Source organism: Lolium perenne, chromosome 3 (genome assembly GCF_019359855.2).
Source record: "Lolium perenne isolate Kyuss_39 chromosome 3, Kyuss_2.0, whole genome shotgun sequence".
In the NCBI taxonomy this organism is placed as follows: domain Eukaryota; kingdom Viridiplantae; phylum Streptophyta; class Magnoliopsida; order Poales; family Poaceae; genus Lolium; species Lolium perenne.
In genome coordinates this window covers 46,810,148-46,824,652 of record NC_067246.2, presented here as the reverse complement: position 1 = coordinate 46,824,652, position 14,505 = coordinate 46,810,148, and the positions used below count along the sequence as shown (strand labels likewise).

Here is a 14,505-nt window from a genome sequence, read left to right as displayed (position 1 = left end):
CTTCTATACAAAGATAGGTAGATTGTTTCATTTTTACATTTTTTGAACTTTTATTTCCCTTTATAATACCCATTTTTTTTCAGGTCAAAACCTCGAAAGTTAACATAACTAGATGGTGAACCCTTCCAAACTACAAATACAGAGATAGATAGATTGGTTCGTTTATCATTTTTACCATGAATAGTAATGGCTACAAGAAATCGGTGATGGTCTATCATTTTTTGCGTGAAAAGTAATGGATACAACAAATCGGTGATGGTTTATCATTTTTTGCGTGAAAATTAATGGCTACAACAAATCGGTGATGGTTTATCATTTCGGATTTTCGTGAAAATTAATGGCTACAACAAATCGGTGACGGTTTATCATTTTTTGCGTGAAAATTTATGGCTACAACAAATCGGTGATGGTTTATCATTTTTTGCGTGAAAAGTAATGCTTAAAAGAGTTTATAATTTTTAGCGCGTGAAAATAAATACAGAAAACCTCCCTTTAGCATACTTAGAGAGTGGAAGGTAACCGCCGACAGAGAGAGAGGGGTTATCCTGCCCGTTAGATCATACGATCAACGGTCGGCGGGCACGATCCGCGTGACATGGGCTAGACCAATCAGGGCAATGTTGCACGTGTGAGAGAATTTGTGGAGGGAGAGGGCAAAACTGAGTAGTATCAAGAAACCAAGGGCACCTATGTAATAAACAGACTAAGGCATTCAAATATGACATTTAAAAAATGGAAAATGCGTGTTTTGTAGAATAAAACCCATCTTGGCCTATCTCAAACTATTTGCAATACAAATATACATGAGTGTGAGAATTGTGGCCTCATTTAGACAAAGTATGTTTTGGGGAAAGCTGTTTTGGGAAGGGCTTATTGTGGAAAACCATGCACCTTCATAGCTACTAGGTGATTTGAGAAGGCCTTTGAGAAGTGGCAATTTGTGGTAAAACTTGATTTATCTATGACTTATCTATGTTTTGAGAACTGGCAATTTGTGGTGAAGACTCCATGAGTATGTGCCACTATTTTTCGGAATTTTTGCACATTAAATGACTCATTTAACTAGTTAATCCCATTTGTTGACTGTCTGTTGACCAGCTACTTGAGGGTAAAACTGAGCATATTGCACTAGCCAGTATTAGCACTCAAGGGGAAAACTGAGCACACAAAAAATGCTAGTATAATGCTTGAGGTTATACCCGAGTATATCTAAATTTCCAGGGTTAGACTCGAGGACGCGTGTTGCGGTGCGTAAATGAAAGACGTGCAATATTTGACGCGTAGACGCCGGTCGCGGTGCGTAAGTCGAAGACGTGCAATCGTGGACGCGTGGCGCATTGCGTAAGTCCAAGACGTGCAGACGTGCGGCGGTGGACGCGTAGGACGCGGGTCGCATTAACCACCCCTTGCCTTTATAGACGCCTCCTCCCACTATCTCTGTCACTCTCACTCGCCTACGCAACGCCGCCTCTCTCACGTCCCATCATCTTCTCCAAAGCAAAAAACCCTCTCCCTCTCCCTCTCCTCTGCCGGCGAGATGGACAAGGAGAATGCCAATCCCATCGTCCACGGCGCCGTCGGCTCCAAGCGCGACGCCTCCCTCTTCGACGCCGTCCCCTCAACGGACGTCGCCGCCATCCCCTCAACGGACGTCGCCGCCATCCCCTCAACGGACGTCGCCGCCGCCTCCGCCGGTGCATCGGAGGCTGCTGCCGCCGGTCGCGGTCAGATCCCGCCGGGATGGGACCCCTACGAACCGGTGTCGTACGTCCCGCCCCCGAACCGCTACGACACCTCCATAGAGGACCCATGGAACGAGGTAACTACGGTTTGCTTCCTTTTTTGTTCCCCATTCCTTTTTGAACCCTATTTGTGCTGGTGTAGATGGATCTGTGGATGGATGAGTATTGGGCTAATATTTGCGCCGATTTTATTCCATTTTGCTTTGATCCCTCCTTGATTTCGTTCAAGATTTGGGTTTCGGCTGTTCGGTTAATTTATGCAAGTAATAATGGGATCTCAATCAGTTAATTTATGCAAGTAATCATAGGATCTCAATCAGTTATTTTATGCACGAATCAAAAGATATCAACCGTTTAATTTTGCAAATAATCTGGAATGTGTTCAAGTTCAGATCTGGAATCTGTTTCTTTGCCTATGATGAATCGGTGGGCACAGATTTTTACAGGGAGGGTTCAGCGAACCATTTACGTGTACAAATCACAGTTGTGCATGAGCTTTGGTTCGCTTACACCGTCCCTCAGACATATAATCGTGTCCACTCTAACTGAGGCTGCCTCTGTTTTTCCTAACTTTGTTATCATGCACGTTTGCAACTCATTCACTAATAAATTCCCGTTTGATATGGATCAGCTGTCTGGCAGCGACGTCGGCAGCGACGTCGGCAGCGACGACGAGCACCATGACGTCAAGACTCGCCAGGTGCTGCGGAGGCTGCAGGTCGGCCAGTATGTCTCCTACCTCGACGTCGTCAAGGGTGTCTACAGGTGCCCCTTCTGCACTAGGAGGCTCGACGGCACTGACTTCAACTGCGTCCTCACGCATGCCGAGAACATCGGCCACACCAACCCCAAGGTCGGCGCGTCGATGAACCGCAACTCCTTCCGCGCCAAGCACTTGGCGCTCGGCATGCACCTCCGCAGCATCCAGCGGGTGGAGATCTCCGGCGGGCGCATGCCTCCGCTCAAGCCCAAGGCTCCCAAGGGGAGCAACAAGTGGAGGCAGAGGCAGATGGGGTAGGCGGAGTCCCGGACGTGTCCGCCGCTGCCTCCTCCATTTTGTTGTTGGGATCCCTTTGTTGTTAGCTAGGGATCCCTCGTTGTTATGTTGTTAGTATGATGGTGCTGTCATCGCTGTGAAGAACCTCGAACCCTACTATGTTTGGCTGCTGAATGCAGCTTATTATCTATATTATCTATCCCTATTCTACTATATGACCTTGTGAATTTATCGTACATTCCCTGTAGATTTGCTTCTAGATTTAACTACATACATATGGACCAGATGGAGTACTAGATTGGGCTCCCTACTAGATTTGCTGCCATATTGGGAAAACAACCAGGGCCAAAAGGCACAAATAATAATTGAAGAAAGACAGAAATGCAAGCTTCTCTAGATTTGATACTAATTATGTGAAAAAAGGCAGAGAGAAGGAGGCAGAAAAGGTACTCTTAAAAGGGAAATGCCAATGGCCGAGAGAGACAAAACCCAGCTCCTGCTCACGTGCAACCAAACGCTATCTCGTCCTGTCCCACGTGGTCCCTTTCTACCAGCCCCACGCGACGCGGGCCCACACGACGCGGCCCCACACGTCAGCACGGAGCGGTCAACTTAACGGGAATCCTGCCGTCTGAGCTGCCTTCTGCGGGTTTCAAACAAGCACTTGGGGAAAACTGAGGAAAAACTAAGGAGCTGGGGAAAACTGAGTACAACTAAGGAACGGAGGGCACGAAAATAGAAATACCTTTATTTTATGTCTTGTTTGCTTTCTTTATATCAAAAACACAAAAAAAATTTAGTTACTTGTTTTACTTTACTTAATTCGGTTTGCTTTACTTATTTTTATTATTGTTAAAATGAATACTCCTGAGAACACTAAGTTGTGTGATTTCACTAGCACCAATAATAATGATTTAATATGCACACCTATTGCTCCACCTGCTAATACAGCAGAATTTTATGAAATTAAACCTGCTTTACTAAATCTTGTTATGAGAGAGCAATTTTCTGGTGTTAATACTGATGATGCTACTGCCCATCTTAATAATTTTGTTGAACTTTGTGAAATGCAGAAGTATAAGGATGTAGATGGGGACATTATAAAACTGAAATTGTTTCCTTTCTCCTTAAGAGGAAGAGCTAAAGATTGGTTGCTATCTTTGCCTAAGAATAGTATTGATTCATGGACTAAATGTAAAGATTCTTTCACTGGAAGATATTATCCTCCTGCTAAAATTATATCTTTGAGAAGTAGCATTATGAATTTTGAGCAATTGGATAATGAACATGTTGCCCAAGCATGGGAAAGAATGAAATCTTTGGTAAAGAATTGCCCCACCCATGGGCTAACTACTTGGATGATCAACCAAACCTTTTATGCAGGATTAAATTTTTCTTCAAGGAACCTATTGGATTCAGCTGCTGGAGGTACTTTTATGTCCATCACTTTGGGTGCTGCAACAAAGCTTCTTGATGATATGATGATCAACTACTCTGAATGACACACTGAAAGGACTCCTCAAGGTAACAAGGTAAATTATGTTGAAGAAACCTCCTCCTTGAGTGATAAGATTGATGTTATTATGTCTATGCTTGTTAATGGTAGATCTCATATTGATCCTAATAATGTTCCTTTAGCTTCATTGGTTGCTCAAGAAGAGCATGTTGATGTGAACTTCATTAAAAATAGTAATTTCAACAACAATGCTTATAGGAATAATTTTGGTAACAACAACTATAGGCCATATCCTTCTAATAATGGTAATGGTTATGGTAATTCTTATGGTAATTCTTAGAACAATAGTAGGAGTGTACCCTCTGGTCTTGAAGTCATGCTTAAATTTTTTATTAATACACAAACTGCTTTCAACAAATCTGTTGAGGAAAAGCTTGGTAAAATTGATGTTCTTGCTTCTAAGGTTGATAGTCTTGCTGCTGATGTTGATCTTTTAAAACTGAAAGTTATGCCTAATGAAACTAAAGATTCCTCATTTCATCTCAAGTTCATCCACCATTATTGAGCCACAAAGAAAACACAAGATTCACTAGATCTCTTCCTCCAACCATCCAATGCTCTTGATATTTGGAGAATCGAAGGAGAGGACCCCGATCTACATCTTCACTGAAACGATTTACATCCCCCCCTCGTTTGCTTGAGGGCCCCTTTGCTAGTGTTCCATTTGGAAACCCTAGTTGCTTGTGGTTGATTTGTTCTTCTTCTTCTTGTTGTTGTTACAGCTATTGGGAGCCTCTATTTCAGTTGTGGATGTGTGCACCAAGAACCTTGTAAAGTCCCAGTTTCCGCCTTGAGAAATCCCTTCGTGGCGTTGGTTAGGCCTTTGTGGCGACCACACTCCTCCGAACGTAGACGTACTTCCCCTCAAAAGGAAGGAACTACGAAAATCATCTATGTGTCTCTGCGTGCTCCACTCTCAGTTACCTCTATCCTTGATTGCTCTATTATATCTTGTCTAACTATATCTTACTTAGTTGTTTTTCTTGTCATCTAGGTGAATTCACATAGTTGCATATGTAGAAATTACATTTGTGTCAAGCCTAAATTGAAAAACAACTAAAAATTGGGTAGCACCTAATCACCCCCTCTAGGTGCGGCATACGATCGTTTCAAGGTGTGATATGGAACAAACCTGAGATGTGATTTTAGGAGGACTTTCTCTAATGAAATGATGGTGCAGTGACAGGAATTAGTGGCTATTGCTAACACCATAACTTTAGATATTAAGGAAGATCAGCTTGTATGGTCATATGAAACTAATGGGTTATATTCTTCCAAGTATGTGTATGCTTTAGTTAATTTTAGGGGTATAACTCCCATTTATCTTCCTGGAGTCTGGGATTTTAAAATTCCTCCCAAAGTCCAGGTGTTTTCGTGGTTATTTTCACAGAACAAGATCATGACTAGGGATAATACATAGGTGAATTCCAAATCCTATGGAATGTTTTTTCTGCAAAGAATTTGAGAGTGTGCATCATCTCTTGTTTGATTGCATTGTAGCCAAAAGCATTTGGGGTTGGGTTGAGAATTGTTTCAAGCATAGGGTGGATAAATACTTAGATGTAGCTGGTAGATGCTTATGTAATAAGATGTTCTTGCAATTTAATTTCATGTATTCTTCTATTTTGTGGGGGATTTGGAATTATAGGAATAATATAGTTTTTAATCGACTAACTTGGATGGATTTGAAGCAGGTGTAGAGAGTAATTCTTTCATACCTGAGGAACTGGAAAGTTCCTTTCAAGGATCAAATTTGGAAGGATGTGGATATGTTTGTGGAGATCTTGGTGAGACTCATCAAAACACCCCTGGAACTGACGTCAAGCTGAAGTGCACCAGTTTCGGGTGGATTTTCTCCTGGACTCCTACCTCAAAGATCGAGCATGGTTGGAGAGCTTCTCTGGCTTACGTGAAGGAGAATCCACAGGGAAGATGCCTCGGTCCACGTCGTGATGTGATGTTGGTTCCAAGAATAGTTTGCTAGTAGTGCTTTTGGTGTTGTTGCTGGTGTAATGTATGTGGTGGCTTTTTGTTTAGCTGATGACTAGAGAGTTGGTGTACTTTTGTTGGCGCTGAGCTAGGGTGTTTTGGTTCAGTTCCCTGATATGGGCTGGTAGCTTTAGGTTTGAAACTTGTCTCTCTGGTTCAGAGATGCGGCTTTGTTCGTGAAACTTGACGCACACACATATATTATGGAGATGTAAATGTAGATTTTTTTTTCAATATTTGTCCACACTTTAAAAAATATGTTTTGTTGGTAGAGGGAGCATGTGCACCCGGGAGCCGAATTGAATTTCCGATACTAATGGGCAATCTGCACGTATACAACATTTAGACATTCATAAACATATTGGTCGTAACAAAAGGTGGGGTTCCAGCCTTGTTTTTAGACACAATGTTGCACAATTAGTGCTCTAATGAAAGTATATAGACATAATAATCATACGGACGTACGCCAAAAGTTATGGCACCTAAATCGTGCTTAAAGTCGCAATTTGTTTGAACCAAAGCACGAATTACTGTTTCACTGAAAAGGCCTATGGTTTGGCATCATAGAATTTCTATCACTGGCAGCTGGGTCCCCGGTGCAGTACCTCCAAAATGTCAATTCCCGCCAGGGAGAAGTCCTTCCAGTAAACGAAATCCAGTTGCGGCACGCGCGCGGCCGAAACGAAATCCATCATCACCCGCCTCTGTTCCCCGCCCACTTCTTCGCCACGTCAGCGATCCGCGTCGAAACGCATCCGGACCGTCCATCGCGTACAGCAGCGAACGGCTGGAATCATTTTGCATCCCCGATCCGCAGCACCCACTCCTCCACCAATCACCGCTCACCTCCTCCCTTCTATATATTGCCCCGCGTCCTCCTCATTTCCTCACATCTCAATCTGCAACCAATTCACCACCTCTTCTCCCACCTTCCACCTCTCTCTCCGTCGAATCAGCAGCAGCACCCATGGCGCCCAAGGCCGAGAAGAAGCCGGCGGAGAAGAAGCCCGTGGAGGAGGAGCCAACCACCGAGAAGGCCAAGAAGACGCCCGCCGCCAAGAAGCCCAAGGCGGGGAAGAGCCTGCCGGCGGGCAAGACCGCCGCCAAGGAGGGCGGTGAGAAACGGGGCAGGAAGAAGGGCAAGAAGAGCGTCGAGACCTACAAGATCTACATCTTCAAGGTGCTCAAGCAGGTCCACCCCGACATCGGCATCTCCTCCAAGGCCATGTCCATCATGAACTCCTTCATCAACGACATCTTCGAGAAGCTCGCCGGCGAGTCCGCCAAGCTCGCCAGGTACAACAAGAAGCCCACCATCACCTCCCGGGAGATTCAGACCTCCGTGCGCCTCGTCCTCCCCGGGGAGCTCGCCAAGCACGCCGTGTCCGAGGGCACCAAGGCCGTCACCAAGTTCACCTCCTCCTAGAGTGTTCTGATGTTCTTGGAGAGTCCCCTGCTTCACCTGTTTTAGTGTTGCTTTAATGTTCCTGCTGTACTCTGTAGTTAGGTGATCGATTGTGTCATGACTCATGACCGTGTGTTCTTTAAGAAAATGTGCTGCTCGTTGTAGCAGTGCTGTTATTTCAATCTGAAGTTACTAATGTTCGTCATATGCCTGTTGAATCTGTTAGTGTTTTTTTTAAATTTCTGTTCATTTGATTTCTGGATTCCCTACAATGTGCTCGTCTGTTCTGATCTATCTGTATGCCGATCTCTGTAGAGGTGTTGGTCCGCGTAGCCATTCCTAATCTTTGGTGCAAGCGGTTTGTTGTTTCTGCCGATGATTCCGCTTGTTGGTTGCGCTGCAAATCTGTAGCGCAAGACAGGAGTGTTCAGCTCAGATCCACAATTCAGTTATTTCGGCCTCAGATGACACCAACCAGTGCTGGGAACTCCCTGCGCTCCCAGAAACCATCCCCGTTGCTGTTGCGATCTGCCAACTGTCGGATCTGCACGCGAAGAATTTGGGATTTGATTTCAGTTTGCAATGCGTTGCGCGCCATGGTGCTTCAACCTGTAGTGTTCGGCGGCACATCAGAGTTCCAATCTGCACACGAAATTTCTTGGCGGGATTTCAGTTTAGAATATGCTAGTCGGATGGGTATAGCGCCAAACAGTGTCCCCCCCCCCCCCTCCCAAAGACACATCGGTCAGCTCTAAGCGCAGCTTTTTTCGCCGCCGGCGTCTGCGAAGGCGATGCCCAGCTCGCCGCGCTTTGGTTCGGCCGGTCTCGTCACTCCGCCCACTATGTTAACCGTCGCGGCGGCATTCGGCTCCGGGCCCGGCTGGGTTCCTCAGCGCCGCTGCGACGTTGCATTACTCGTGAGCGCGAGGTGTTTGTGTTATTGCCTGAGAGGGTCCGTGGCCGCTGAGGACGAGGTATAGCACGGGCTGGCGTGCACCTACTGTTTATCCTGCATATACCACTGTCTAGCTCACCGTCAAGTGAACTGGCCTCTTCAGTAAGGCCGACGGTCACCGTTTCTCCCGGTACAAACGCACATGGAGGAGAGGAGCTCCGGAGGAGGAACCAGCCGCGGCGGCGGAGGAGGCTGAAAAGGCCCCGTCAGGAGGGTGCCCAACGCGTAGAAGCCGATGTCGAGCAGATTTTCCGCGGAGGAGGAGCCCGGAGAAGGGGCTGAGAGATCGATCTCTTCTGCGAGGCCGCAAGCTCCTTCATCAGCGCCACCTCCGAGAAGCCCAAGGTTAGCATCATGGCCACCTTCGCCATGAAGCTTTGCCCCTCCTAGGTTTCATAGAACAGTGGCAGTTGTTAATTGCTGTCGAAACTCCAGTTATCTAGAACTGTAGCAGGACCTATGGTTATCTGGAACTGTAGCGAACTCTGGTTACCTGGAAGTTGGAACTGTAGCAGGTTAATTGGAATGGGTAGATGATGGTTAGTGTATAGTTGGGCAGTTGTAAATAGGAACTACTCGGTGCTGCTATTTGGAACAATAGTGCTGGCTTTCCACTCCCATATGGTTTCTGTTATGTTGATTTGGTTAATTTTTACATGGATTTTGCTTGACTGAGAACTGGAGGTTGTGGGGAAAATTTACATGATTGCGGAATTTTCTTGAACAATCCTTTGATAGTTCAACTGCCTGGCATTGTGAAATTAGAAGAACCATGTGGTGCTGCTTTCAGGAAATCGTTGCCTCATGGATCCAGTGCTTGAAAATGGCAATGTTGCTAAAATAGCCTACCGAAATTTCTTATATTATGGAACAGAGGTAATACTATACTATCTGGCTGATACTTGTCATAATGTCATGTGATGGCCTAATTTGTGTTTATGCTTTATACTACAATGTGTCTGAACATTTGGAGTGATGTTGTCAGGCTTCCGATGCTGATGAAGACGACTTTGCTCTACCATCTGCAACAGATTCTCAGGACTGCATGCAAGTTCTTACCAGGTGCAGAAGCAATTTCTGTTCTCTCTTAAGCTGAGCTCTGCCTTGAAATCCAGCATTGGTATTATTGCTGCTTCCGTCAGTGCTCATGTATTGATCATCAGAAGGAAGATGAAGAATGCCAGCACTCTCATGGTTTGCATTGCCATTATCTTTCTTATTTTGTGCTTCTAGTTTATGAATGGTAGTTAACACTGGTTGTCCATCGGTTAGTACCAGTCATTAGTCAGTCTCCTTAAAGTAACTTATCCATAAGTTAAATGTCAAGTTCAATAGTCGCTTTGAGGACATGGAAGCCTAACTCAATCCATGAATCCAAATACTATTCCATTCTAATGCTATCATTGGCATCTGTGCGCATCCAGATTGTGGATTGAGCTATGGTTGTTGCCTGCTTCAGGATCGATGAAGTTTTCTACATGAAATTTATTTCAGTTTTGCTCAAGCTGCATACTTAGTGTCTGCTCTGAACAGGTAATGTTTAATTGGCATGCAAATGTCCATTTCGCAGAGAAGCCATTTTCCATCTTTTGCTTCACTTTTGTAGGGATATGAAATTTTTGTTGCCTGTATGTACATATGAATCTGATGGTTGTCCTGTTGATTTATTAGCTTTAGTTGGACAACGTAGGGGTTCTGAGTTCTTCCAACGTACCTCAGGTCATGAAATCCTGATAATGTGCATGCCTCATAGGGGTAACATTTATATAAAGTCCGCATTTTTCTGACATTATGCAAGAATTACATACCAGGAAGATATTCTGACCCACACATGGTTTCGAACTTGCAATTATTTCTGGCATTTACATGCTGTCTTCTGCTTGATTGTTTGTTGATCATGCAAAAAAATGCAGAAGTGGTGGCTTCAGCCGTAAGTTAAGTATTCATAAGTTGAAAACATGAGGTATTCATCTCTGACTGTATGTATCTCTACTGCTGCATCTCTTATCAGCATTCTGTCTCTGGGTTGTTGCTTTGAGCAGGATATGCCGAGCCTGAAGATGGAAACTAAGCAATCCTTGATTCTATTACTTGCTGTGTCATCCTTTGGTTCTGCATGCAGCCAAATTGTCGAATCAGCTATCTCCAAGGTTTTCTCGCCAAGAGCATTGCTGCCAAACTTATGCAGATCCAGTGAATCTCTGAACATGTCATCTGTGGGGCTCCTTCGAGTAAACATCTCAAGCAACAATATGCCTAGGCTGTACACATCGCCAGCAGTTGAGACTGCAGAGCCTTCCCCACACTCTACAATATTTGCAAGAAAAATTGATCATAAAGCACATCTATGACTCACAGCGAACTAGAAGGAAACAATACAAAAATTCAGTTACCTGGAGCAACATAACCAATGGTACCTCTTATCCCAACTGTGCTATTTGAATTATTTTGATTACTTATTATTTTTTCACCAAGTATTTTTGAGATGCCAAAATCTCCAACACGGGCGCTCATATCCTCCGCAAGAAGAATATTGCTTGGCTTGAGATCGCAATGGATGATTGGTGGCTCACAGTGGCTGTGAAGGTATTCAATTGCGTCCACAACATCAACAGCAATATCTAGCCTCTGACCTAGGCTTAGTGTATTACTCAAAGTGAGTTCTTCAGATTCTGGATGAAGCCAACCTTCTAAACTACCATTAGGCATGAACTCAAAAACTAGCGCCTTGAACTCTTGCCCTTGGGGGTCGACGCCCGAGCAACATGTGATAACCTTTATATGGGAACGGTGACGCACTATTCTCAACGCCTCACACTCGATGCCAAAACTCCTGGATGATCCTGATTGTTGAAGGTTAAACACCTTTACAGCCACAGTTGTACTTGTATCTTCGTCATCCATAGTGCATTTGTAGACAGCACCATATCTTCCTTTCCCAAGCAAGTTTGCTTCCAAGAATCCATCCGTTCCCACTGATAATGCATTATAAGAGACTCTCGGATATCTTTCCTCCATAAGCATAGGTGGTTCTTGGTCCTTCTGTCTTCCTGCCTTCTTGCAGAAAATATGAGTAAGGACAACCAGTGAAATGAGCAACAATATTGATCCTGTTGTTGCAAGAGCTATTATGATTGACTTCGACCACCCATTTTTATTCTTGCCTGTGTTGGTCATAGAGCATGAAGCCAAGTGAAGCTGAGGCACTCCACCACATAACATGCTATTTCCAGCAATTGACACATACGTTAAATTCCTGAAAACACCTCCTTTTGGCACTTCACCCTGCAAATTGTTGAAGGATACATCTATTTCTGACAGCATGGTCAAATTCTGAATAACTGACGGTATCGGCCCTGAGAAGTTGTTTTGTGCCAGATATAATTCTTCTAGGCCATCCATGCTTCCAAGAGTATCAGGTATCCCACCAGAAAACTTGTTCATGGTCAGGTTCAATACGCGGAGCCCTTTTATGTTCCCCAAAGACTTTGGCATGCTTCCTTCAAATGAGTTCCTATCCAGCAACAAGAATTCTAAAACTATGCAGTTTCCAATACTGGCAGGTATCTCGCCAGAAAAATGGTTTCCTGACAGAACAAGCTTGTTAAGATTGTGTAATCCACCGACATCTGAAGGAATAGGTCCAGATAATGAGTTGTATGACAAGTCTAGGTAAGAAGAAAGGGACGTCAACCCCAGAATCTCTTTGGGAATCGAGCCATTCAGGTTGTAATTCATGGACAGATTAAGAATCTGAAGATATTTCAGTTTTCCAAGGTTTGCTGGAATTGGCCCTTGTAAGTTGTTGTTGGGTGCAAGTAGCCATTCTAGTTGTGTGAGATTACCAATAGAAGGAGGTATGAGGCCTGAAAAGCTATTGTTTTCCAAGTATAGCTGAACTAAGTTCACTAGTTTCCCAATGCTCTCTGGGATCAATCCAGACATGAAAGTATGCTCTATCTCGAGACGTTAAGGCCTACAAGATTGCCAATATCTGAGGGTATATGTCCGGAGATGTTATTGTAACCTAAATAAAGGTACTCGATAGTTGTCGAGAGATTCACTATTGAACTTGGCAGCCTTCCGCTGAAAGAGTTGTTGGCGATAAGTAGGGTTACCAGCTGACTGCAGTTTGCCATTGAAGTGATGAACTCCCAGCCTTCCCTGTCGTTTGCTTCAACATTGGTCTCATGCAGGAATAAACGTCTGAGAGATTGCAGCCTCCCCAGATTAGGAGGCACAAAACCACTAAATCTGTTGATTGAGAGCCATAACCCTTTCAGTGTGGTGAGATTTGAGATCGAAGAAGGAATGACTCCACTGAACTGGTTAGCACCAAGGCTAAATCCTTCTATTCTAGGAAATTTGTCTCCGATATCGGCAGGAATGTTGCCATGCAGATTGTTCCCTCCAACCGCAAAGGTTACCAATGACGACAAGTTGTACAAAGAGGGTGGAATCACTCCCGAAAGGTCGTTATTCTCAAAGTTGAGGAGCTGCAGGCCAGCTAGTTTGCCAAGGTTTTCTGGGATTGGGCCGTGGAGCCGATTTCCCTTGAGAGACAAGGCACTCAGTGATGACAGGTTAGCCAGCGACGCTGGAATAAACCCGGTGAAAGTGTTGTTCATCAGAGATAGTCTCTGTAGGTGTGTCAGAGTATTGCCAATATCGACTGGGATTTGACCATTGAGCTGATTGTAGTGGAGAATGAGAGTTGTCAAGCTGGTGCAGAAGCTAAGGTTGGCAGGAAACATACCCGAGAGCATGTTACTCCCCATGTCGAGGGTCTGCAGTCGTCGCAGGCGACCAATGCTTGGTGGTATCTCGCCATAGAGCTCGTTGGAGCTCATGTTGAGAATCTGTAAGAAGGTGAGGTTTCCTATGGCCGGAGAGATGGTGCCGGCGAGCGCAAGGAAGGGCAGGCTCAGCCCTTCCACCTGCGTCGGCCTCCTGCGGCTACATGTCACGCCCTCCCAGCTGCAGAAGTCAGTGCTTCCATTCCAAGAATCTAGCGCACTGGAATTGCTGAGCCCTGCCTTGAAGGCAAGCAGCGCGGCCTCATCACTTGCCACGGCGATCATCAAGATGGAGAGGAGGGAAGGTACCAGCAAGGTCGCGTTGCACACAGCCATGTCTTTGTTGAACTAATTGATCTGTGAATGTCAACAATGTTTGGCATCTGCAGAGTACCACCTCCATGCTTGTGTGTATGCAGTCTTACTGCGTTTTCATTTGTTCAGTAAACTAGTCCAGTGTGATGTTACAGCTACCTGAACTCCATTGGCCTGAACATGATGAAACCGATTTCTTCTTGGCTTTTGGTGATCGATGAAAGCAACCATCCAGTGACAGAGTTGACACGGCACCGAGCTGCTGCAGCTCTTTGATTTTCCCCACAACCAGTCCCTGTCAGTGTACATTTTCTTAATTCTTATACAACCTTTTGTTGCTGGCTTTATGCATGCTTGCTTAGTTGCTTGGTACGAGTACCTACTCCAGATCATCATATATTCAATGATAAAATAATAAACTAACTATTCTGCTTGTTTATGTTGCAGCTCTATAATATTAAGAATTCAATAACTACCGAAGTTGTCATTCTATCTGGTTGTGAAATGTGGACTGGGTTCACTGCTTTCTTTCCTTATGTCATGCTTTGTTTACATTTGGCAGTTTGAAGGCATTCCAGCGTAGGGTGGCTCTGCCTCTCCAGTCTTCATGATTCAGAATTCCTACTTTATTCTGAATGAGAAACAATAGTTTAAGCATTTGTTTTGGATAATTCTGAAGTTGCCTATTCTGAATCTTTTAGTGACTGGAACAAGGGTACCTAATTCTTTTGAGCGATTCCTTGTTTACGCTCGTTTCTTATGGCCACTTGCTTCTATGTATTTTTAGAAT

At 44.6% G+C, this 14,505-nt stretch overlaps 1 protein-coding gene, 1 long non-coding RNA gene and 1 pseudogene across 2 annotated transcripts; 2 read left to right on the top strand and 1 right to left on the bottom strand.

Annotated features, from left to right (window-relative positions):
- Positions 1-7,154: 7,154 nt before the first annotated feature.
- On the top strand, positions 7,155-7,854 carry LOC127341370 (histone H2B.1-like). Its single transcript, XM_051367181.2, has one exon. The coding sequence runs from the start codon at positions 7,212-7,214 to the stop codon at positions 7,668-7,670; it is 459 nt and encodes a 152-aa protein (XP_051223141.1). The 5' UTR covers positions 7,155-7,211; the 3' UTR covers positions 7,671-7,854.
- A 536-nt stretch (positions 7,855-8,390) lies between these two features.
- LOC127341372 (uncharacterized) lies at positions 8,391-10,277 on the top strand. Its single transcript, XR_007875455.1, has 3 exons — positions 8,391-8,623; positions 8,708-9,480; positions 9,590-10,277. It is a non-coding gene; the product is annotated as an uncharacterized lncRNA (long non-coding RNA).
- A 96-nt stretch (positions 10,278-10,373) lies between these two features.
- Positions 10,374-13,736, bottom strand: LOC127341371 (uncharacterized; annotated as a pseudogene).
- Between the last annotated feature and the right edge of the window lie 769 nt (positions 13,737-14,505).

Coding starts and splice junctions, on each gene's coding strand:
- LOC127341370 (XM_051367181.2), top strand. CDS start 7,212: ATGGCGCCCAAGGCCGAGAAGAAGCCGGCGGAGAAGAAGCCCGTGGAG.